Source organism: Tachysurus vachellii, chromosome 10, assembly GCF_030014155.1.
Source record: "Tachysurus vachellii isolate PV-2020 chromosome 10, HZAU_Pvac_v1, whole genome shotgun sequence".
Classification (NCBI taxonomy): domain Eukaryota; kingdom Metazoa; phylum Chordata; class Actinopteri; order Siluriformes; family Bagridae; genus Tachysurus; species Tachysurus vachellii.
The window spans coordinates 4,412,928-4,437,492 of NC_083469.1; the positions used below are offsets into that span (position 1 = coordinate 4,412,928).

General features: G+C 40.5%; 1 protein-coding gene and 2 pseudogenes across 1 annotated transcript; 1 reads left to right on the forward strand and 2 right to left on the reverse strand.

The window, feature by feature from the left end:
- On the forward strand, positions 1-2,504 carry LOC132852453 (histone H4-like; annotated as a pseudogene).
- Positions 2,505-7,025: 4,521 nt separating this feature from the next.
- Positions 7,026-20,732, reverse strand: LOC132851975 (translation initiation factor eIF-2B subunit epsilon-like; annotated as a pseudogene).
- Positions 20,733-21,294: 562 nt separating this feature from the next.
- Positions 21,295-22,421, reverse strand: LOC132851974 (uncharacterized). The gene is made up of 3 exons (XM_060878968.1): positions 21,817-22,421; positions 21,557-21,728; positions 21,295-21,433 (listed from the first exon to the last, which is right to left on the reverse strand). Exons 1-3 carry the CDS (start codon positions 22,390-22,392, stop codon positions 21,312-21,314), a joined length of 870 nt encoding a protein of 289 aa, XP_060734951.1. The 5' UTR covers positions 22,393-22,421; the 3' UTR covers positions 21,295-21,311.
- Between the last annotated feature and the right edge of the window lie 2,144 nt (positions 22,422-24,565).

Consider the following 24,565-nt stretch of genomic DNA (forward strand, 5'->3'; position numbering starts at 1 on the left):
ATGCGTTCAAAGGCGCTCTCCATGTAAGTCAAACAGGTCATCGTTAGGATTCAAAAACAACACAAATCCATCAGAGATAAAGCAGGAACATTAGGAGTGGCCAGACCAACAGTTTGGTACATTCTGAGGAAAAAAGAATGCAATGGTAAGCTCAGCAACATGAAAAGGCCTGGCCGTCCACGGACGACAACAGCAGTAGATGATCGCAAACCATTCATAAGCCTCAAGAATAGAAAAGCCAGATTGTACTTTGTCAAAAAAACATCTAAGTTCTGGAAAAGCATTCTTTGGACGGATGAAACTAAGATCAACCTTTACCAGAATGACGGGAAGAGAAAAGTATGGAGAAGGCTTGGAACAGCTCATGATCCAAAGCTTACATATCATCCGTAAGACATAGTGGAGGCAGTGTAATGGCATGGGCATGCATGGCTTCCAGTGGCACTGGGCCACTGGTGTTTATTGATGATGTGACAGAAGACAGAAGCAGCCGGATGAATTCTGAAGTGTACAGAATATACTGTCTGCCCAGATAAAGCCAAATGCAGCAAAGTTGATTGGACGGTATTTCACAGTACAGATGGACAATGATCCAAACCACACTGCAAAAGCAACCCAGGAGTTTTTAAGGAAAAGGAATGGAATATTCTGCAATGGCCGAGTCAATCAGCTGATCTCAACTTGTGCATTTGCTGAAGGCAAAACTAAAGGCAGAAAGTCCCACAAACAAACAACAACTGAAGACAGCTGCAGTTAAGGCCTGGCAAAGCATCAGAAAGGAGGAAACCCAGCCTCTGGTGATGTCCAATTACATTTGAGCCCCTGAAAATGGGGGGACTGTGCATAAAAATGGTTGCAGTTCCTGAACCTTTTACTTGATATTTTTGTTAAACCCCTTGAATTAAAGCTGAACGTCTGCTCTTCAAATGCATCTTGTTTTTTTTTTCAATTTTCATTTTATTCTGGTGGCAGACATAGTCAAAAGTATGAAAATTGTGCCTGTGTACAAGTATATAGGGACCTAACTGTGTGGGTGTGTGTGTTTGTGTGTGTGTGTGTGTGTGTGTGTGTGTGTGTATATATATATATATATATATATATATAAAAAATATATATAAACATGTTTCAGTTATGTCTGTACATTCTGTACTGCTTTTGATTTTTTTCCTTTCTTTTATTGTTTGGTTCTGTCTTTAATTCTGAATCTTGGTTAACCCTTTGTTTGAATACGGCATGTCTCAGAGATTAATAACCAGTTTACATGTTGATTTCCAGATTCTGGCAGTCACACACAACTATCACAATCACACTTCATTGCTCTGCTTTCAGTACAATAGTGTACAGTGTATCAGACTCTGTTGTTCAGCTGTTGTCTTGTTTATCTATAACAAACAGAGTCTACTTATATACATGTAATCTAACATAGCTGTTCAAATGATGGCCACCAAAATCTCATTTACATTGAGGCCTGTGTCTAGACTGTGTCGACTCAATATTTCAAGTAGAACAGTGATTGATATTTGAATGTTTACTTCAATGAGCTTTCTTTGTGAATGACACTGAGTTTTAGAATGAGATTAGTGTTGGAGAAAATGTAGCTCACTTAGAATATAAACCTTATAGATTCTGTAATATTTTGTGTTTTACAGCTGATAAAATGACTCCTAAATGTTGTCTTTGCATTCCTTTCTGTGTTGCTTGTAATCTATTCTGTTTTAAACATGGGCTCGGTTTATAATGTACCCAGACGAACACGGAACACCGGGCCTCCTAGTAGTGGACCTAGGAGTATAGAATACAGGCCTCAAGCCACAGACATGCTCAAATGGATGTTTTACATCTAAACAGTGAAGGTTAATGTTGTACAACCACAGAGTGCTTTTACTAACCTCCATACATTGCTGGGTGTTTGCATATTTTTATTGAAATACTTACTTTGAATACCTTGTGTTAAATTCTACTACTATTACTAAGACTTATAACAATAATAATAATAATTATAATGATGATCCTTGTGTGTACAGAGAGGTTGCAGCAGAAAAATACTCTAGTAAGTTAACAGCTGTGGTTTTCTCTGTTTATGAACGTGTAAAGCGGTAAGGGACTCGGCAAAGGGGGCACAAAGCGTCATCGTAAGGTCCTTCACGATAACATCCAGGGAATCACCAAGCCAGCTATTCACCGTCTGGCTCACCGTGGCAGTGTTAAGCGTATTTCCGGCCTGATCTACGAAGAGACTCATTGTGTGCTGAAAGTCTTCTTGGAGAACGTCATCCGCGACGCCGTCACCTACACCGAGCACGGCAAAAAGACCGTCACCGCCATTTATGTGGTGTATGCTCTGAAACGCAACTCTGTACGGCTTCGGCGGATAAACGTTCAACACCAAACCACGTGAACACAACGGCTCTTTTAAGAGCCACCCACATATCCACAAAGAGATGTTCCTTCTTTACTGTGCGTGTGTGTGTGTGTGTGTGTGTGTGTGTGTGTGTGTGTGTGTGTGTGTGTGTGTGTGTGTGTATGTATATGTATAAAGACTGTTGGTAGAAACAGGACTTTTCTTTTGTCATAAAGCAAAGTTGTACAAATTTGTACATAAATAAATAAAATTATTTAATAAAAATTTAAAATGTAAAACGGCGGAAGGGGAACAAAGCACAGCGGACGAAGAAGAACTAGACAACACTAACCATATTAGCTACTCAGAGTCAGCTGTAGCACCAACCTTCTCTTCTACTGCCCTCCAACCTTTACGTTTATTCCCGATGCCTCTGTACACGTCACCGAGGGCTCGTATATGTGAAGGTGAACTTACAGAGGTTAGAAAGTTTTCTTCTGCTGTGAGGTGAAGTTAGGAAACACCAAACCACACGTTCTGGAGGATCTGAGAGGAACCTTTACAGCTCAGCTGTCACAACTAATCTGTTCAGAATGACAAAATGTTCATGAAAACCTGATTATCTGCCACTTTGTTTCTCTTCATCAGGATAATGAAGCACTTCAGTAGCTGGGAATATAAAGAACAGTAGGACACACTCTGGATAAATAAACACACACTTTCATTTCAGCTTAAAACAGGTCTCACAGCTGCCAATCAAAATGTAGTAATATTACACTTCAAATTTCACTCCTGGGTCATTCATTGAGTCAGGGCTAACATAATGGTCAAAGGTTAGGTCGTGTCCATGGTAACAATAACTCACACAACAAAAGCAGATTTACAAAAGCATCAGAAAGCAGCATTAAGTGTGTTAATAAACACCGTGTGTGTTCACATTAGGGTTCTCACATTAGCATGAGATCAGTTCTGCTTCTTCTCACACATCACACACGTGTTAATTTCGTCACCTATTTTTAATTTAGTCTTAGTCTTGTGCCAAATGTCCTTGTTAGTTTTAGTCATATTTAGTCATTCACATATCTTTTTTGTTAGTCTTAGTTTTAGTCGACTAAAAGTCTCGTCATTTTAGTCTAGTTTTAGTCAAAAAATTGTAGCTTGACCACATCTGGAATCTATTGTAAGAATAAATACAACGAGGCCTCATTAAATGCAAGAATATCAGGAACACAAGTGTTATAGTGGAAATAAATAACTTAATGAAAAGCCTAAGATCAAAACTGTAGGGGGTGTGTATATATATATATATACACACACACACACACACACATACATATATATTATACATACATATATATATATATATACACATACATATATATATATATATATATATATATATATATATATATATATATATATATATATATATATATATATATATATATATATATACACACATACATATATATACACATACACACACGCACACACCCCCCCCCTACAGTTTTGATCTTAGGCTTTTCATTAAGTTATTTATTTCCACACACCATTATTGATGATATTTGGAGCAATATTACATGTAATTGTTAAACCTGATTCCCTTGCATAATACATTTGTTTTTAAGCCTTATTATGTTGGCTTTGTAGAAGCCAACATTCTGATTTCCTTTATAAGCTTATTATTATTATTATTATTATTATTATTATGTTGGCTTTGTAGAAGCCAACATTCTGATTTCCTTTATAAGCTTATTATTATTATTATTATTATTATTCTTAGCCACAAATTTATCAAGAGTAACTCGTCCTAGGGCTTTCGAGCCACATGCACCAAATTCGGATATGTCGTAGACCCTGGTCTGAAGTTTGTTGCTACTACTTTTCTAAGCGATCGGAATTCCGGCATTCCCGGTACGGAAGCTCAAAGTGGCCTTTTTTCGTATCCACTTCCATTATAAATTTTGGAGGTTTATAACTCGGCAAGTTTTCGAGCGATTTACACCAAACTCGGACAGGTTCTTTAGGACGTTACTCCGGACAAAGTTCCGGACTCGGCGTTCCGACGGAACTTTCGGTTTTCCCGTAGTCGACGATGGAACGTCCCATAGACTTGAATGGGGAATTCCTAAAATTCCTCTAAGCTTTCACACACGCAGCGTGCGCAGAGCTCAGGCACGGCTTCTCTCCTGTGTTCTATGCGGTATAATAATAAGTAGAATCCCATAATGACTGCAGTATTGACATGAAATGTCCAAACCCTCAGTAGCCACTTTTTGCCAAAAGTATTGGCACCCCACCGGGTATACTGGTGACGTCACGTGTAGCCCCGCCCCCAGAATAAGCGAAATCAAAAATGAGCACAATATGGACATGTCATATATCAAAACACTCAGCCCAATGAGGGGAACTGCCCCACGTGTATTTTGGTAACGTCACGTGACGTCACGTGTAGCCCCGCCCCCAAAATAAGCGAAATCAAAAATTAGCACAACATGGACATGTCATATATCAAAACACTCAGCACAATGAGGGGAACTGCCCCACGTGTATTTTGGTCACGTCACGTGACGTCACGTGTAGCCCCGCCCCCAAAATAAGCGAAATCAAAAATTAGCACAACATGGACATGTGACATATCAAAACACTCAGCACAATGAGGGGAACTGCCCCACGTGTATTTTGGTCACGTCACGTGACGTCACGTGTAGCCCCGCCCCCAAAATAAGCGAAATCAAAAATTAGCACAACATGGACATGTCATATATCAAAACACTCAGCCCAATGAAGGGAAGTGCCTCACGTGTGTTATGGTCACGTCACGTCACGTGTCGTCACGTGTCATCACGTGAAAATAAAAAATTTGCACAACACGGACATGTGACATATCAAAACACTCAGCCCAATGAGGGGAAGTGCCTCACGTGTGTTATGGTCACGTCACGTGTCGTCACGTGTCATCACGTGAAAATAAAAAATTTGCACAACATGGACATGTGACATATCAAAACACTCAGCACAATGAGGGGAACTGCCTCATGGGTATTCGGATCATGTCACATGCTCATGTCCGCTCGTCTCCAAAAGTATTGGCACCCTAGCGGTCCAGTAGCTTTCACAATCTTTCTGTCCACTTGCCTCCAAAAGTAACACTAACCCTTATGTCCACTCGCCTCCAAAAAGCACCGGCCTTTGCGAATACTTGCACCGTCAAAGCCAACATCAAAGTTTGTCTCGACGAACTTTACAAATCTAGTTATTAATTTTGATTATGATGTGATTGTGACAGAGGGGTGGGAAGAGGTTTCAGGTTGGGATGCTGAGTTTTTTCTGTCACCACTTTTGAATAAGAAACAATATCGAGGCTATAAAACTTGTCAAAACTCCGCGAATCACAAAAGTATCAGTGAGAAGTTGAGAACACTCGTTTAACAGAGCGTTGCCATGGACACAGGATTCTAACCGTAGAGACGGAGCGCACTATTTTCTTTAGAGGAAGCAATACAATTGTTTTTAAATCAATAAACTCCTTTTTAAAATCATCATTTTGAGTCAAATTATCGATTTATTTGGTAGGTAACAATATAATAAACGGGATCCGCTTCACGAACCTGTAACTTGAGCAACAGCGAAGCCGCGAACTCGTACTGAATATTTTAAAGGCGTAACAGCTGATGAAAAAGCAGAGACAATTGTAGATGAAAATGAAGAGAGATTTTATCTTAGTTTTTATTTTATACAAAACATTTGTCAACAATAATGCATGTTAATTTAGTCTTAGTCAGCGTTTTTGGACAGTGGTGCAGTCTCGTCATCGTCTCGTCTTAGTCATGAAAAAAAGGTTGTTGAACATATTTCGTCTCGTCTCGTCTGACGAAATTAACACTATCACACACACACACACACACACACAGATCAGTGGTGTTCTAACTGGTGTTCAGTTATCTCCCTCTGAAGACTCCTCAGCCTCCTGCAACCACTGGATGAACTTCAGCAGCTGCACACACAGTACACACACACCATGTTCATTATTTCCCTTCAACAACATGTCTACATCTGTTTGAATCATAACTCATTTGTGTTATAAAAATGTTTTGACCCAAACTAGAATTTGTTTTTAAAGCACTAATGGGACAGACATCTTCTTACATTACAGACCTAACTCTATCGTACTCAGCACCAAGGTCCTTTAGGTCCCCTCAGCTCCCTCCAGACATCAGTGATGACAGTGACGTGACATACGGCTGACCCATACTCAGAATTCGCTCTCTGCATTTAACCCATCCAAAGTGCACACACACACACACACACACACACGGAGCAGTGGGCAGCCATTTATGCTGTGGCGCCCGGGGAGCAGTTGGGGGGTTCAGTGCCTTGCTCAAGGGCACCTCAGTCGTGGCCAGCCCGAGACTCGAACCCATAACCTTCAGGTTACGAGTCAGACTCTAACCCAGGGGTCACCAACGCGGTGCCCGCAGGCACCGGGTCACCCACAAGGAGCACTTAAGGCGCCCACAAGGCATGTTCTAAAAATAGCACTGGTCAAAATATAGTTCCGTCTAAAAAAATTTTCTTGCTGTAGTTTTTGAATAAAAAATGCTTGCATTAATGTAGATTTAAAAATGACTATTTTAAAAAATGAAAACAAAAATGTTTTATGCATATAACGAACTCTGGCCTTTTCTGAAGTCAAATGTCAATATTGCGCGCACGTCACGTCCGACTCCTGACACAAGGAAGCGGTGCAGCAACAATGAGGAGTCAGTTGTGATTTACCCCCAAAAACATGGCAGAAAAGCGACAGAAAACATACCATTTTCACGATGTTTGGGAGAAAAAGTTCTTTTTTACGCCAGTCAAAGGAAAGTGTGCGTGTCTCATTTGCGGGACGACTGTTGCGACGGCAAAGCGGCACAATGTGGCAAGACACTTCAGTACGTGTCACGAACGTTTCAATGCTAACTACCCACCTGGCAGCGCATTAAGGACAGAAAAAGATGTTAAAAATCCTTTCATGCTAGTGGACATGACATGCACTGCTGAGCAACTAAGTGCTCTGTTCAACTTGGATGCTGGACAGGTAAAGATCCTAACGTTGCAAAATGACCTTGACCTCAAAGCCCATCAGTCTGCATCAAACTTTTTGTGCCTTGTGGACACAGAAAAATACAGTGGTGTACAGTATGCACAGCAGCTATGAAAGTTGCCTGCCTTTTTGGTTCAACCTATCTCTGTGAATCAGCCTTTTCTAACATGAACTTTATCAAGAACAAACACAGAACACGCCTTACTGATGCACATTTACAAGACTCACTCAGACTTGCAGTGTCAAATTATTCACCAGATTACAGTACAATGGTGAGCAGAATGCAGTGCCAGGCTTCCCACTAACAGACATTTACAGACAAAGAAGAAATAACGTGTTCATTGAAAACACCATAACATTAAACTAAAAATGGTGCACCGAAATGTGAAAAATTGTTCAAAAAAGACTAGATAACTTGTGACTTGATTAATGATTTCCTTGACATTACTTCCTGACTTTCAAATGCTGGAACAGATAAACATAAATAAATGTTGCATGTTTAAATATTCCTACCGTCATTGTTGTATAAATCATTGTTAATAATTGTGGGGAATAATTAACATTGACATGTGAGCAGTCTCTTCACCCTATTATTATTATTATTATTATTATTATCATTATTAAAAAGTGATCTGTGCAATTTTGGTATCAAACAGGTAGCCCTTCGTACTACTCATTTCCCTTGAAGTAGCCCTCAGTCTTAAAAAGGTTGGTGACCCCTGCTCTAACCATTAGGCCACGACTGCTCCAGACTTTAAATCTGGGCTAAAACTTTACTTTATTCTCTGCCTTTTCCAGCCTCTTCACCTGGAGTTATTTATTCTTTAACTAATTATCTCCTTTACATCTTTGTTCTTTTCTACTCCTAGTTGGATGTGTTGTATATTTATTATGAGTTTTGTACAGCACAGTCAGTGTAAGCTGAATTTAAACGTGCTCTTTAAATAAACTAACTTACTGAAGTAACAGAACACATTACCATATTCTGTATATTAAATATATGTATATTGTGTAATTAGATTTATAATGATGAACACACTCATCAACACCTACAGAGCACACACACACACATGCAGATACACACAGCTAAACCACAGCACCCTACTACTATATAGTGTACAAACAGAGCTTACATGCACCTCACAAGTTGGGTGTGGCTTTCTGTTGTGGGTGTGGTTTACTACAGTGGGTGTGGTTTTATGTGATGAAAGTAGCTCATTGAGGTGGGTGTGGCTCTGTGTGGTGGGTGTGGTTTACAGCTGTGGGTGTGGCTTTACCTTAGCAAGAGCAGGCCAGTGTCTGTCATGCTCCATGAACGCTTCATACAGAGTGGAGAGACAGTGTGTGTGATCCTGAGCTCGCTTGACATAGATCTTAAACACTGGAGACCACTTCAACAACTACACACACACTTTACCTGGCTTTATTTCATTTCCTGGCTTTAAGCAATCAAATACACAGAGCACTTTTTAGGTGTCTACAGAAATCATCTATAGTAATGAGAGAGAGAGAGAGAGAGAGAGAGAGAGAGAGAGAGAGAGAGAGAGAGAGAGAGAGAGAGAGAGAGAGAGAGAGAGAGAGAGAGAGAGAGAGAGAGAGAGAGAGAGAGAGAGAGAGAGAGAGAGAGAGAGAGAGAGAGAGAGAGAGAGAGAGAGAGAGAGAGAGACCCATGGTATCTAAAGTCTGTAGCCTAGTGAACCAGAGTTGATGTATTCAATGATAGAGACTTAAACACCTCTGTACATCTTATCTCTTCTGGATAAGAGAGTGTCACATGCTGTAAATGTAAATGATATTAGAGTGGATGATATTAGAGCAGATGATACTCCTGTTTCACCACCCTGAGGGTTTTTATCACCCTTAAATCACAGCTACATCTTATTCCCTCTTTAATGACTCACTTGAGCGAGTTGATCTCCAGAACCAGATTGTCACAGCTGATGTTCTCCTCCAGACCTCGCTGCAGAGTGCCGAGAACCTCGTTCTGTAACACTGACACACACAGTTAAACTTTAAGTATAAAGTATACACTATCTTCTAGAAAGCTGTGTTCGATACCTAACTATTCATTCAACCCTAGCCACCGTGATCACCATGACAACAGTGTTACCTCCCAAATCACATTACACTACCTTCATAGAACAGTCTACATATTATAGATAATCTAAAACTGTAATATAGTTATAAGTCCATTGGGTCCGATATGTACAGTTATTGTATGTTAGCTAATAAAAAATGTCTGCAACAGAGTGTGCGGTTACCATGACAACAGACCACCAAGAGCGAAGTGACACCAACACAAAGAATACTGACAGTTACCATGGCAACAATCTGTTCCCACTGGCCATGGCCCAAACATAACGTTTCCTTCACTACGTGTCTAAAGAGTGCAAAATGCGCTGGCACTTAGGTTTCAGCAAGCAGTGTTTAAAAGAAACAGTCTGTGGTCATAGTAACCATGGCATGATGTTTCGTGATTTGGGACACAGCCCGAGTGTCAGTACCTTTAACATAGTCAAGCTCGGGCGATTCAGATCAACTCCCAGGATCATGTGATCCTTCACTGGCCTTGCTCTCTGTCTCACTCTCAGGATCAAACTTTATAACCAGACCTGCTCGCGCACACACACACGATCACAATGCAAACACAGACCTTTCATTTACGTGTGTGTGCGCACGCATGCGTATGTCACCCCAAATGCACTGTGTTAGCTTCTACTCATCCACATCGTCAATGCTGCTGTTCTTCCACAGGTAGCCCCGCCCCTCAGAGCCCACCTCAGCTGGGTTATACGCTAAACACCACAAACAAGTAAACAAAACATTTCTGTATCTGTTTGACTGATCTACCAGTCAGAGATATGAACTATTTTTAACCCCGCCCTCACCTATACAGGTGTGCGTATAGTCTTGTGAACCATACAGCTGTGTATCTTTTGTAGACTACAGAGAGAGGTGTGTGTGTGTGTGTGTGTGTGTGTGTGTACCCTTGTGTTTGACCTTGTCTTTATGAACACTGACGTCATTGTCATCAATCAGGAACTCATCCTTATCTTCATCTTCCTCCTCCTCGTCTGGGTGATGCAGAGACACAACCGTCCCCTCATGGAGAGACACGCCTGGCCCCATGACCACCTACCCCCAGGGTGTAAAGGTCATGGGATAATGTACAAGAGCTATACAGAGAAAATTATCATCAGAGGTGTGTTAGAGATGAGGAACAATAGTAATGTGTGAGTGTGTGTGTATACGAGTGTGTGTGTGAGTATAAGTGTGTGTGTGTGTGTGTATATGTGTGTACGTGCTCTGTGTGAGTGAGTGAGTGTGTGTGTGTGTTTATGAGTGTGTGTATGAATCCTTACACTATAAGCGAGTACACTCTGTGGTTTGAGTAACTCTGTGTTTCACCTTCACTCCATCACAGATCACAGACTGACGAACCGTCACAACGTCACCAATACGAATCCAACAAATCGATCCAACACCACGCCATCACCTAGGAGACACACAGATACACACATACATACACACAGACAGACACACGTCAGAAAGAAAAACCCAAGCGAGAGTGAAACAGGAAGTGAGGGTGAAGCAGGAAGTGTGGGTGAAGCAGGAAGTGTTACCGATGAAACAGTTAGCCCCAATCACAGTGTTTGACAGACTGCAGTTGGCGCAGATCACCATGTTTCGTCCAATCAGAACATTCTTCTCCATCAAACTGCCGTGTCCCAGGCTGACGCCCACTTCATGGTAAACGTTGTGGCGCAAGTGCTTGCAGCTCCGCCCCTCTTCATCTGAGAAGTTAGCTTCAGGGGTGATGGGATACGCACAGTCGTACATGTGCAGGTTGGAGACGCGTGCGCCGTAGCCATCTTTACTCACAAACATGTGGATCTGATTCCCCAAAATCTAACAGGAAAATCAGTGAAAACAACAACACACTGCTACATGCTACTATAACCAGTTGTTCATTCATACAGTTTACTCTATACAAAAATGCTAACTCTGGCTAGCATGAGGAAAATGTAGAATAAAGTTACTAGCATGTGAGATGTGTGAGTGCTCTGACCTCCTCGTTGACGAGAATCCCACGGACGAAGTCGTTCCTGGTCTGATAGTCGAAGTTATCAGTGAAGAGTTCAGCAACTTGAGGAACAGTCATACACTCGTTATGTACATGACACAACACAATTAAACTATACTATATAAACCAACTATAATTACACACTCGCGCGCACACACACACACACTGCTGCAGGGCGTGGGACAGGTCGATACTGGACACCACGTCTCCATACACCAGGATGAAGTCAGAGCGAACGAGGGATTTTGCGTCCACATCCCTCAGAACATCTCCCAAAGAGTGGTACAGGTCTGACGTGATGATGCGCACCGTGTTCGGAGAGCTGGGACAACACCACTTCGACTTCCTGTACAATCACATATCATCATCAGAGAGAGACAGAGACAGAGAGAGTGTATGCCACAGTATTAATGTGTGTATTAGTGAAGTAAGGCAGTGTATGTTGTAGCCCAGTCACAATCACCATCTACACCTACAGCCCATTATTAACACCCACCTACACACCACACCAGTCACATGACCACTATCTACACCTACAGCATGTAGCCTATTATTAACACCACACACACCACCACCAACCCCCCCCCCAGATTAGTCATTAAGTCAAGTAATAAATAAATGTGTAAATAAGAGAAATTATAAAAATCTTGAGTCATTATTTTTAACGCCTGCAAAACTTTTGCAGCTCAAGAAAAAAATTAATAACAATAATTGTAAATAATATAATAAAATAAGATCACTGGTGAATGTTCACCAGTGAACATCTAGCAGATTTCTCTCACTCTCTCTTATGACAGTTTGAGCCTATGAAATCTGGCAGGCGATATAGGGTTCCCTTAGCACATAAAAACGTGTTTAAGAGGTCTTTTATCCCAAATGCTATTACATTTCTTAATTCCTCAAGCGATTGATAAAACAAGTGTAAAAATCTGAGATACTGTGATGTGATAATTCAGCGTTCCCACTCTTTTTCAAAGATCATTTTTCAGGACTTTTCCAGGACATTTCAAATTTAGGAAAAAAAGACAAGGATCACAGATTCTTGGCCTAAAGTAATATGTTCTTCTCTCCAGAAGTCTTAAAAACAACATTATGGCTATTACTTTATAAAATTAGAAAAACACCAGATATACACACACAGAGCTTCTGAAGTTAAACTCTTCACTTTATTATAATGAAGAATGAATGAATAAACAACATGTAATTGTCTGTCCAAAACATTCACTGCATTAAGCTCCAATGAACAGTATCCTTTTGAACTTTTTAGTGTAGTTGCTTCAAACTCTCTTGCATGTTTTCCAAACTTTGTTCTAGAGCTGCTAACTCCTCACTTTTCTCTGTGACACGTTTTCGATAGGCATTTGATTTTGTCAGTAAGGTGAAGTCATGCTTTCTCTCTCGGTATTTATAAATGCGTCATTGACTCTCTTTCACAAACGATTCGTTAATAAACGCATATTCAAAGAAACGCCACTGTATTGTATGTTGCTAAAAACGTTCTGCTACGGCTTTGTTTAGAACTACTATGGTTAGTGAAGGATAGAAAGGAAGTCACTTAACTTCTTGTTCAGTGAACTGTTGCAAAAATCAATATCACATTTGCAAACGTGTTTTTAAGTTTATATAAGTAAACCTATTATATGTTACCGGCCTTCGCCTTATGTTTACAACACTAGTCTGTGCTGGACTTTGAGCATGCAAATAATTGTTCAATGTATGATTCGCTGTGCATCGCGTCAGTAGAATATCTAATTTTGAGTTCTTATATCGCTCATAAAACAGGTTTGGGGACTGTGTGGATGGATTACTTTTAAAGACAATTTGTCATGTGAATGAAATTTCAACATTTATAAAATAAAAAGACCGCACATATTAATACCCTTTCCTTTCTCAGGCCAATGCCATCATGCATGCTTTAGTTTGCTGTGCATTCCCCTTGCACATGATATTCAGATTAACAAGGTTGATATAACATGCTTACCCGTCACCATTTGCTGAAAACATTCGAGCACTTAAACCATTCCTAGCACCTGAAACCGCCAACACAAGACTGCGTCATCCGTCACAGCGAGATTAAACAGCATAACAAAAAACCCGTGAAAACTCAGCGTCCCTGAACAGAGCGCTTTCTGTTACTAACATTAATTGTTTCGACCAGTTGTAAACTGTTCTTTAAATGATCAAGAACATTTCAAAATAATAATTTTCCAGGACAAGATGATTTTTTCCAGGACAATTTATGTTTTCTCTCATTTTCCATGTGTTTTCCAGGACTGGAACATTGGTCATTATTTTTCCAGGATTTCCAGGTTTTCCAGGACGCGTGGGAACCCTGTAATTTGATATTCTAATGGATATTGGTCTTTGTTTTTATGTTATTTTCCAGTTCCTTTGTTTCTTATTTTTAAGTGATAGTGAGCCAAAGAAAAATTTCCACCTTGGTGGACAATAAAGACATACAACAGGACACAGTTGGTCTGCTAACAACTCAGGATGTTTATTAAAGTGCAGATTGTAAAAAAAAGAAAGAAAAAGGCACAGGAGTTTCAGCTGGATCAGAACCCAGAGGAGAACTCTTCATGGTTCTCCAGTGCAGTAACACTGTAAACAGCTAAGTCTACACTTGAAGCAGCTGAGGGTTGCTGGACGGTGTGTTTGTATGCACTCACTTGGCTTTCAACAACTTTCATTAAATCAATGTCCACTCATCATTGAATGCTCAGAGTATCCATTTTATTTAATGTGTTGGGTTGCATGGTTAACAGCATTGCCTCGTGATACGGTCAAAAAACTGTGTGCGCACCTTTCTGCAGCAACACCTGTCACCTGAACGAAGGTTCCTACCTATATACCCTCATTAATAGAACAGTGGCCCCTAGTGGACACCTTTACAAAAGACAAATGGCTCTTACATACTGGCCCCTAACTGGGACACATACACTGTACCAATTCTCAACACATACAAAAGAGCCATAAAATAAATACAAATTGTGAGCACAATAAACATATGTAATGATTGTTACAATCCCATAGACTCATTCAAGAAACAAAGCTTTGCTATTGGCCTGTCAAGAAAGGGCTGGAACACTCTGTGCGTTTAAAAACTAAGACCAGTGTTATTATCAGGGAATGTTTCCAAAACTCTTCCAAGTGGCCAGGAGCCTCTAGGAGTCGTTGGATGCACAATGTCCCCAAGCTTAAGGTTATTTCTAGTTTGGTTCCATTTCTGCCTCTCCTGCAGCAAAGGTAGGTATTCTCTCACCCATCTCTTCCAAAATAGTTCTGAAATGTATTGAATCTATTTCCACCTTCTCTTTATGTACAAATCATGCACATCGAATAATCCAGGACATAAGGAAGGTTTTCCTTTCAGCAACAAGATATGATTGGGAGTGAGAGCTTCAAGATCCATTGGATCATCAGAAAACTTGGTGATTGGTCGATCATTTAAGACGGCTTCAGCTTCACACAAGATTGTATGTAATCTATCGTCATCAAGTGTCTGCTGTTGAAGAACTGCAGAGAGGATTTCTCTCAGCATCCGGATGACTCGCTCCCAAACCCCACCATAATGGGATCCAGCTGGAGGATTGAAACTCCACTTAATGCCCTTCTGACATACAGCTACTTGAATCTTAACTTGATTCAGTGATGAAAGTGCCTCCCTGAGCTCTCTCTCAGCCCCTATGAAATTCGTGCCATTATTGATAAATCGGCACAGAGCATTAAATACAAGCATCTGTGTCAAGGGAATTGGCCATTTCAAGGTGAACTGCTCTGCTGCCTAAGCAGGTAAAGATGACACCATAACGTTTTACTGTGCCTCTTCCTCACTTCACCTCTACTGGTCCAAAATAGTCAACACCTGTATTAGTGAATGGCGGATGGCCTGGCAGGATTCTCTCCGTGGGCAAGTCAGCCATTTTCTGCCCCATCATCCTCCCATTATATTTTTTACAGAAGCAGCACTCTGCTATGATCTTCCTTACAGCTGTGGTAGCACCTATAATGCAATATTTTCTCCTTAATGTTGACAACATATGGTTACGTCCATTATGGCCAAGCCGTTGATGTAAATCCTTCAATAAAAGAGTAGCCACATGCTGATCTTTAGTGAGGAGTAGTGGATACTTTGTGTGTTCTGGCAATGAGCCTCGTGTCAACCTCCCTCCAACTCTCAGAAACCCATTATCCAACCATGGGTCCAGCTTATAGATGGTACTGTGTTTGCTTACTGTATTCTTTCCAGAAGACAAAGCAGCAATCTCCTCAGGAAATCTTTGCTGTTGGCAGTAGCAGATTATAGCCAACTCTGCTTCCAGAAGATCCTTTACCGACAGGATTTGTCCTCCTGTTGTACCTGTAGTTATCAGATTTTCTTGTGCCAAGGCATTCTGCTTATTGACATCAATGGCAAGCCCTTGTTAATAATATTCCTTTCAACCTAAGCAACCAGGCAACTGCCACTCGAAGTCTCCTCCAATCTGAAAAGTAAGCCATCAGCAGATTTGTACCCTCCATTGCATCATGGGTATTTACCGCATTCACAAAGGCTTCTTTCTTGACCTCGATGTCATCAACCAAATACTGAAGTATGCACAATGTTTTTTGGCCAATCTTCTTCTGGTTTATACAGGAACTTGGGGCCTTCTATCCATCTGTTGTCCTTAATAAAATCTCCAGCCCCCTTTCCTCTGGATGCATCATCCGCTGGATTCTCCTTTGTGCCAACATATCGCCATTGTGCCGTCTTTGTGGCCTCCCTGATGATGGAAACTCGGTTTGCAACAAAAGGTATGAAAACGCTTGTCTTCAGTCATGACATACTTGAGCACAGACGTGCTGTCTGTCCAGAAAACAAATTCTTGCAACTGGAGCCTCAGCTCCTTCTTTAACATTAGGTCTACATGGACAGCAAGCACAGCAGCAGTTAGCTCTAAACAGCAAAACAGCACAACTTGGAGAAGTGACAGCACCGAAAAGATGGACAGTCACACAAAAAACTTCTTCTGCCACCTTAACCTGAAAAAACATTGCTTGAATGTCGCCCATGACTGCAACCAAGTCTTGCCTAAACCTCAGGAGGACTCCAAGTAATGTAAAATTGGGACCTTGCAAAAGAACTTGATTCAAGGATGTTCCTTTAAATGCTGCACCACAATCAAAAACCACCTGCAGGTTCCTCTTCCTGGGATGACGTACACCGTGGTGAGGAATGTACCACACCTTGCCGTTTTCACCTTATAGCTGTTGAGTGGGAACTTACTCTGCATATCCATTGTTGAGCATCTCATTGACAAATGCTACATACCCGTGATAAAATTGCTCATCTCTCTGGAATCTCCTCTTCAAGCCAAGTATACATTGTTTTGCAACAGAAAAGTTGTTAGGAAGATGCACATTTTCCCTTTTGAATGGCAACTTCACGGTGTAATGACTATCCTCACGCTTGGCAGAACTTTCTGCAATCTCCAAGAATCTAATATCCTCTCTTGATAATGCTTGCTCTTCTGCAACTTGCTCGTTGAAATCACGGTTGTATTGTTTAGACAACAACATCTCCAATCTACACACAGAAATCCTGTTGACCACTGCAGAACAATCTTCATCCTCAAAGTTGCCTGCATGCAAAGAACCATTAATGACCCAACCCAAAGCCGTTCGTATGGCATAAGGGCCATCTCCATGGCTGTTTATGACTTCCCAAGGCTCCAACATCTTAGGTGCGCAAGTCAACGTTAGCCATTATGCGAGGAACTTTAAAATTTGCCAGGTAAGGCCACTTCGACAACTCTTCCTTAGACACAATGTTGTCAGAACTTACCGGCATTTGTTTCTGTGTAAGCATTTGTAGAAGCTGATAGATGTTACCATCAATAGCAGAAACGTCCAAACTCGAGAGAACATAACGTTGCTGTTGGGCGGAAAATTCGTATGTCCAAATTTGGTCAATTTCATATTTTTTCACATATCAATGCTATTGGTCAGTCCCCACGTGGGTCTGTTATTTTTACCAGTTAACCAATCTAAACTCTTGAAAATAGCTTGAGCGCAAATCTCATAACTCCATTGGACACTTCAACTGTCGACCTCTTCCTCACTCCGCGGGAGAGCTTCGCGGCATATTTCTCCTCAAGAAGAGTCGCAACGAATAAACACGTCTTCTGAGGTAAATGTCTTAAACACTGGGCTCAAAGAAAAAAAAAAAAAATCTTGACCCCCGCTAGTTCTGGTGCTCGTCTGAGGACAGGAATTTAGCGCAAGACAATCCACTGCAACGCGGACTAAACCCTGTGTACTGCAGATAAGGTACACGTTTTTTAACTTCCTGAAAAATAATGGTTTTGGAGATACGATTATTCCGTCTGACAGCGACAGTAAGCTGGTACACAACCTTTTCCACTTCCATAGTTTGTAGCAAAAACTGAGTTTTTCTCCCAGGAAGATTAAGGCGCTACATAAGGCTTTCAGTACAAAAGGTCGCTGAGCTGCCCGGATCGAGAAATGCATACGTCTGTATTATCTGATCTCCTTTACTGGTTTTAACTTGAACTGGTTAGATGGAAAGTAGACAGCAATCTTTTCCGGCCCCTGTATGACCACATGTTTCAGTAGTTCCTAAGGACTTGCATGCACCTGACTCCTTGGAAACTATGTTTGCATTACTGTCAATATGAAGTGGGATGGGGCTGATTACATATCTTACAAGTCAACTGCTTTCCACAGTTACGACTTAAGCAACCAAAGCAAAGCTCTTTCTCCTTTAGAAAGTCCAGCCTTTCCCGAAGTTTCTTCTTCTTAAATTGAATACAGGTCTCCAATACATGATGTTTAGCACAATACACACATAAAGAAATCACTTTGGGATTGTTTTCTGGCTGTCCTGTTCTTATATTATTAGAGGTTTCACAGGTGCAACATTATTGGCAAAGATGTTTCCTTTAGCTCTGCCTTCTAGACGCAGTTTTGGCCGATTGACAGGCCCTGATATCACCAAACAAGGGATCCATCAGGATGCTAACCTGTCTTTCAATAAATCCAACAAGAGCTTTGAATGAAGCTCTACATTCAGTAGTTTCCAGAATGTTATGTGCATCAGTTCTCCACCGCTCTCTGAGCTTGTAAGGCAATTTAGATACAATAACTCTCATATTGCTTTGCATATCCAACTCCTGAAGATACTGCAATTCCTCAGAGACATTACAGCAGCCACACAAAAACAGAGCATAAGACTGTAAAGCATTGACATCCTCCCCCTTTATTAAGGGCCAAGACAAGGCTCTTTCCAAGTAAGCAGTGGCAATCTTGAACTTATTGCCAAAATGTTCCTGTAATAGCTGTTTTGCCTTAGCATAGCCAAAGTCAGGGGTCAAATGTAGACCACTACATACAAGCTTCCTTGGCTGCCCCTAGTGAACTGTTCCAAGTAGTATAAGCAATCACTATTGCTTGCCTTTTCCTCAATTCCCTTTTCAAATGTCCTGATGAATGAAACATACTGAAGAGGATCTCCATCAAATAAGGAATCTCTCTTGCTGGTAAAGATACAGAAAATTGCTGTTGAACAAGGGCTGATATTTCATTTTGTTTTTGCATTATAGTGAATGTCACCATACTGACTTTCAACGTTTGGCCGAGAAATCATATCCGATGTAAGAGATCCATGAGGTTGCACTGATGTATGTACAAGTATCTGCTTGAAATTCTGCCTTCCTGAGTCTGTACATTCCTGCCAAGGCTGCTGCAGTATTTCCTGATATGGCTCAGAAGATGCCAAAGGCAGATCCACTGCTAATGTTTGATATGCAGTTTTGCAAGGAACATCAATTTCAAACTCTTCTGCCATTGGGTTTAGGATAGTTGTGGATGCCTTTCTTTGTTCCTTTTTCATTTGAGAATTGATTGAGACTTGCGTTACAACACTGCGATTGTCAGAGGCCTGTAGAACAGAGTTTGGCAGTGGATTCTGCTAGCATAGCTTTTAGCTCCAGTTGCTCCTTTTTCCTTTTAATCATCTGCTCGTGCTCCTCCAAGGCATGCCTTTCCTTTAATGCTGCCATACGAGCGAGCAGTGCAGCCTTATTTGCCTCAGCTGTGACTCTGGCAGAAGAAACACTCTTGCATGTACTTGCTTGAATGTTTACTCCCAACATTTGAAATACTATCTTCTGGATTAACACCATCAACCTTATCATTCTTTACCTCATTCATAGTAAGTTCATCATTTTCATTACGTGATACCCACATTTTGACCTCAGATATAAAATCAGGGTTTACAATCATTTTGGCTTTAATCCATATGTCATGTATGTCTCTCTCACTTTCAGGTAACATACCCAACAAAGAATCATGAATACATTTTGCTTCATCACACAATTTTAAGAAATCAAAGACACTTTATATGTCTTTGTTGCATCAGACCTTGTACCTTTTTTTCTTAAATTAGCAATTTTAGTTAGTACAGACTTTCTATTACTCTGCTATCTTTCAACCTTTTCAGCAAATGCTTTAGGAGTTAATTTCACAACACGTTTTTGTTTGTCCATTGGAACATCAATGTCAATACAAACACCATTGTTCAACTGAAGCGCTTCCATTTGCCTATGCTCAGCTTCAGCTGTCTCCATAATCCACAAAATGTTCAAAACACGATGTAAACAATTAACAACGATAGTTCGTAAAGTTAATTATTTTCTTTGACAACCAATGCATTGGATTTATGTCCCATAATGTGTACACACAGTTAAATGGCCATTAAACAATAAGTAGCGCTACTAGACATACCTCTTCACGTTGGGCGCCATTATTGAACAAAAGGCTCTCAGCTGGTGTTTGTAAAACAGCTCCGATGTCCTTGCGCTGTTAGATGGTCCTTATCCCAGATAAAAAGACGTGCATGTATACTCCACAGATCTGATTTCAGATGTAAATTAGGTCGATGCACAGTTCCTCCAATAATCCACTTAATCTTGCTCAACAAATGATGAACTCCAAATAATGTAGGCTAAACACAGCTCCTTTAGGTAAACCAAGTTTTTAACTAAATGTAAGCAGCTACTGTAAGTCTACACTTGAAGCAGCTGAGGGTTGCTGGACGATGTATGTTTGTACGCGCATACTTGGCTTTCATCAACTTTCATTAAATCAATGTCCACTCACCGTTGAATGCTCAGAGTATCCATTTTATTTGTGTTGGGTTGCATGGTTAACAGCATTGCCTCGTGATACGGTCCAAAAACTGTGTGCGCACCTTCCTCCAGCAACACCTGTCACCTGAACGAAGGTTCCTACCTATATACCCTCATTAATAGAACAGTGGCCCCTAGTGGACACCTTTACAAAAGACAAATGGCTCTTACACAGACCACAGCTCGGCTCTGTCCCGGTTACTTCACTCCGGATCAAACCGTCAGCCCTTACACACTCAGTGTGGAGGATAAGTAGAACACAAGAGCAGCTGAAATCCCTTTAATAAAACACTGCTCAACTCCAGGTTCAACAGTACTAAATACTTACCAGAACATTCTCTGAACCTTTTTTAATCAGTGTGTTGTAATGTTTTTATAATCTGTGTGTGTTGTGTGATTTTATAATCAGTGTGCTGTAATGTTGAGAAAAAGTGAACATTTAAAAAAACTTTTTTAAAAATTGCATCCACAACATGAACTTTTTTTTTAAACATGAACCTTCTTTTATTTAAAATAATAAAACAATAATATTGATGATTAAAAAACAACAACTTTTTTTAAATAAAACGATTCCCTTAAAAAAAAAAAAAATCACTTTTCCCTCTTCCTTTATAGAACTAAAATAAAAAGAGCTACATGTAAAAGAAAATCAAAAATACATAAAATAAAACTGAAGACACGAACGTTGTGTCGCCTCCTTCCACCAAGGCACCTCCTTAGCATGTTCAGCTCTGTGCGTGCCGACAGGGGATAAGAAAAATAAGAAAGAAAACAAGTTCATAAATCAGATGTTCCTTCTGAAAACTATATATACACCTTTATGACTGAAAAAGCAATAATGCTGCAAAACTCACCACGGAAACCAGTGCAAATTAAGAAAACGACCTCGAAGGTGATGCAGAAGCAGGTCAGCCACTTGACGACTACCTCTGCGCTCCGCATCACCTTGATGACGTTGGTCACGGCGCCCAGCATCATGTCCAGATAGATTAGCCACAGGGTTACCGCCGAGAACCACCGCCTAAACTGATGAAAAAAATAAAACTTAAAAAAATAAAAATATATAAATTACTTAGAAATGTCTGTACTTCTGCATAAACAAAGACGGACTTACTGGATTAGCTGCCAGGCGCCGCGCCTGCTCTTGCCGCACACGCCGCCGACACAGCCACTGCGTATATGCACACACCAGAAACCCCATCACAACCGTTTCACGCTGCAGCCGCTCCTCAAGCGCTTCATACCGCAGCCGATCCGCAAGCGTTTCACGCCTCGGCGTCTTCGGCACTTGACGCCGCCACCCCTCTAGCGTTTTAAGCAATTGCTGCCCTATAACCTTTTCCTGCCACCGCGCCTCACGCGTTTCACGTCGTAGCCGCTCCTCACGCGTTTCACGCCCCGGCGTCTTCCGCGTTTTACGTCGCCGCCGATGCACCTCAAGCGTTTCACGCCACTGCTCCTTAACCGTTTTACCCCACCGCCGAACCATTAGCATTTTACACCGCTGCTCCTCACGCGTTTCATGCCCCGGCGTCTTCGGCACTTCACGCCGCTGCTCCTCATGCGTTTCATGCCCCGGCGTCTTCGGCACTTTACGCCGCCGCCGATGCACCTCGACCGTTTCACCCCCCCGATGAGCCACCAGCTTTTCACGCCGCTGCCGATCCACAACCGTTTCATGGTGCCGCATCTCCTCGGGGCTGCCGGGTCGACGATGATACCGTCTATGGCTTGCCATGTTGTTAAAGTAAAGATACAGCGGCTGCTCTATTTATAGACTGACATTGTAATTATGCATAAGGCTAAACATGCTTATTGGCTAAGATACTTGTGACGGAAGAACCAATCAGAAACACGCCGTAAAATTACAGCCAGTCAATCATTCTATTTTTCCCCACACACACGTGCTTTCGCAATGGACGTTGTCTCAAAGCAGCTTTACAGAACATCACAATAAAACAAAAAGTTATATAGAGATTAATATAAAACAAAAACTCAAGGTTAATATTAGATTTCTATTTAAATGTTTGTATTCCTCCCTAATGAGAAAGCCTGAGGTGACTGTGGTGAGGTAAAACACCTTTAGAGAGAATCCTTGAGAGGAACCGGACTTAAGGGGGAACCTCATGCTCATGTGGGTGACACTGGAGGGTGTGATTATAAATATACAGTCTGACAATGTTGTATTGATGATGATGTTGTTGTCCTCAACGATCACGTGTAGTCGTCATCTCCTCTTAGTATATCTGAATGTTTAATGAAGCAGAGTCCAACTGGAGCTGGAGCTGAGTAAAGAAGCAGAAGGCTGAATTATTGTTCTCATTTGTAATTACAAATTAAAATATAGTAGCATGGACAAAATAGGTTAATGAAAAAGTGTTTATTCTTTGTTTTGTGTTTAAACAGAAAGAGAGTGAAAATCACAAAGAGTTGCAGGTTACTATTATTATTATTAGTAGTATTTTTTTTTACACCCAGGACTATTTTTGTACATTTTAGAATATTGCTATATTACTATTATCAACAACAACAACAAAACTAATCTAAAAGTAATAAATGACAATTAAAACTTACTGTTATGAATACTATTTGATCTTATAAGTTGTTGGCCAAATTTCAAAATTGCAACAATACATTTAGTTGTTGACTGATAATCTTTTAAACTAGATTACAATTTTCATATACAGTTAGGTCCATATATATTTGGACACAGGCAAAATTTTAGGGTTTTTGAGGGTATTTAAATCCAAATTGGAGGAAGGGATTAGGAATTACAGCTCTTGAGAGTAACCAGCCCCCTTTTTCAAGTGACCAAAAGTAATTGGACAGTTGAATCAAAAGCTGTTTCATGGACAGGTGTAGGCTAATCCTTCATTATTTCTTCATCACACTGTTAAAAATTGTCCCGTTAAAAAACAGTAAGTAACTAGCAGCACAGTTGCCAGCAAGTTCCTGTTAAAATAACAGTGTCTTGCTATTGTTGAAATTTACAGTTTGTTACTGTTTTTATAAATACAGCATAAAGCTGTTATTTCTACATTAACAGTAAATTACTGTCAAAAGCATTAATAGTTAATTAATGTTTGTTTGCACTTTTTTGACTGTAAACTACAAATATGTTATTATACTCAGAAATGGACTTAAGAAACAAACATGTTTTAATACAATGTACAAATATAGCCTTTGAAACATTATAAATTGAACACAATGCAGTGTAACTTCAAAACGTGCTTTATTAAAACTGTGAAAAACAAAAGCCACTTTAAGCACAAAATATTCTCAAAATGATTGGCTGATGCAAGTGGAAAAACTAAAACTTAAGCTTCAGAATAAACTTTTGTTTCACTGAATAAAACAAACATTAATATATTATTAGAAAAAAATAAATGAGTGACTCCAAGAAATACTGAGTGAACATGAATTACTGAATCATTAGTAAATAATAATTACTGAATGAAGAGAGAATTCAATGAAAAATGAAGTCAAAATTTAGGTATTCAAGAATGAACACCTGAAAAAATTGTGCGACTTTCACACTAAAAGCATGTTTTCGTTGTGTGTGAAGTGTATGTGTAAGGTGTGTGTGGTATGTTAGTGAATGAGTGGGTTCACTTATATGAAGTCCCATTCAAAGTCCATTAGCTTCTTAAGGAGACTGGCAACCCGAGTGTTGCATGATTTCTTTTTGTGAGCGACCTTCCCTGTCCGCTTTGATAGGACTTGTCCACCCTTGGTGCCTTTTTCAGGATTTATGCCAATGAAGCTTCTGAAAAAAATGCATACATTCAGAATTAGTGTGGGTAAATGTTTACATAACGAGAATGTGAATAGAAATTAATATATGAATTGAAGCATCTAACCTC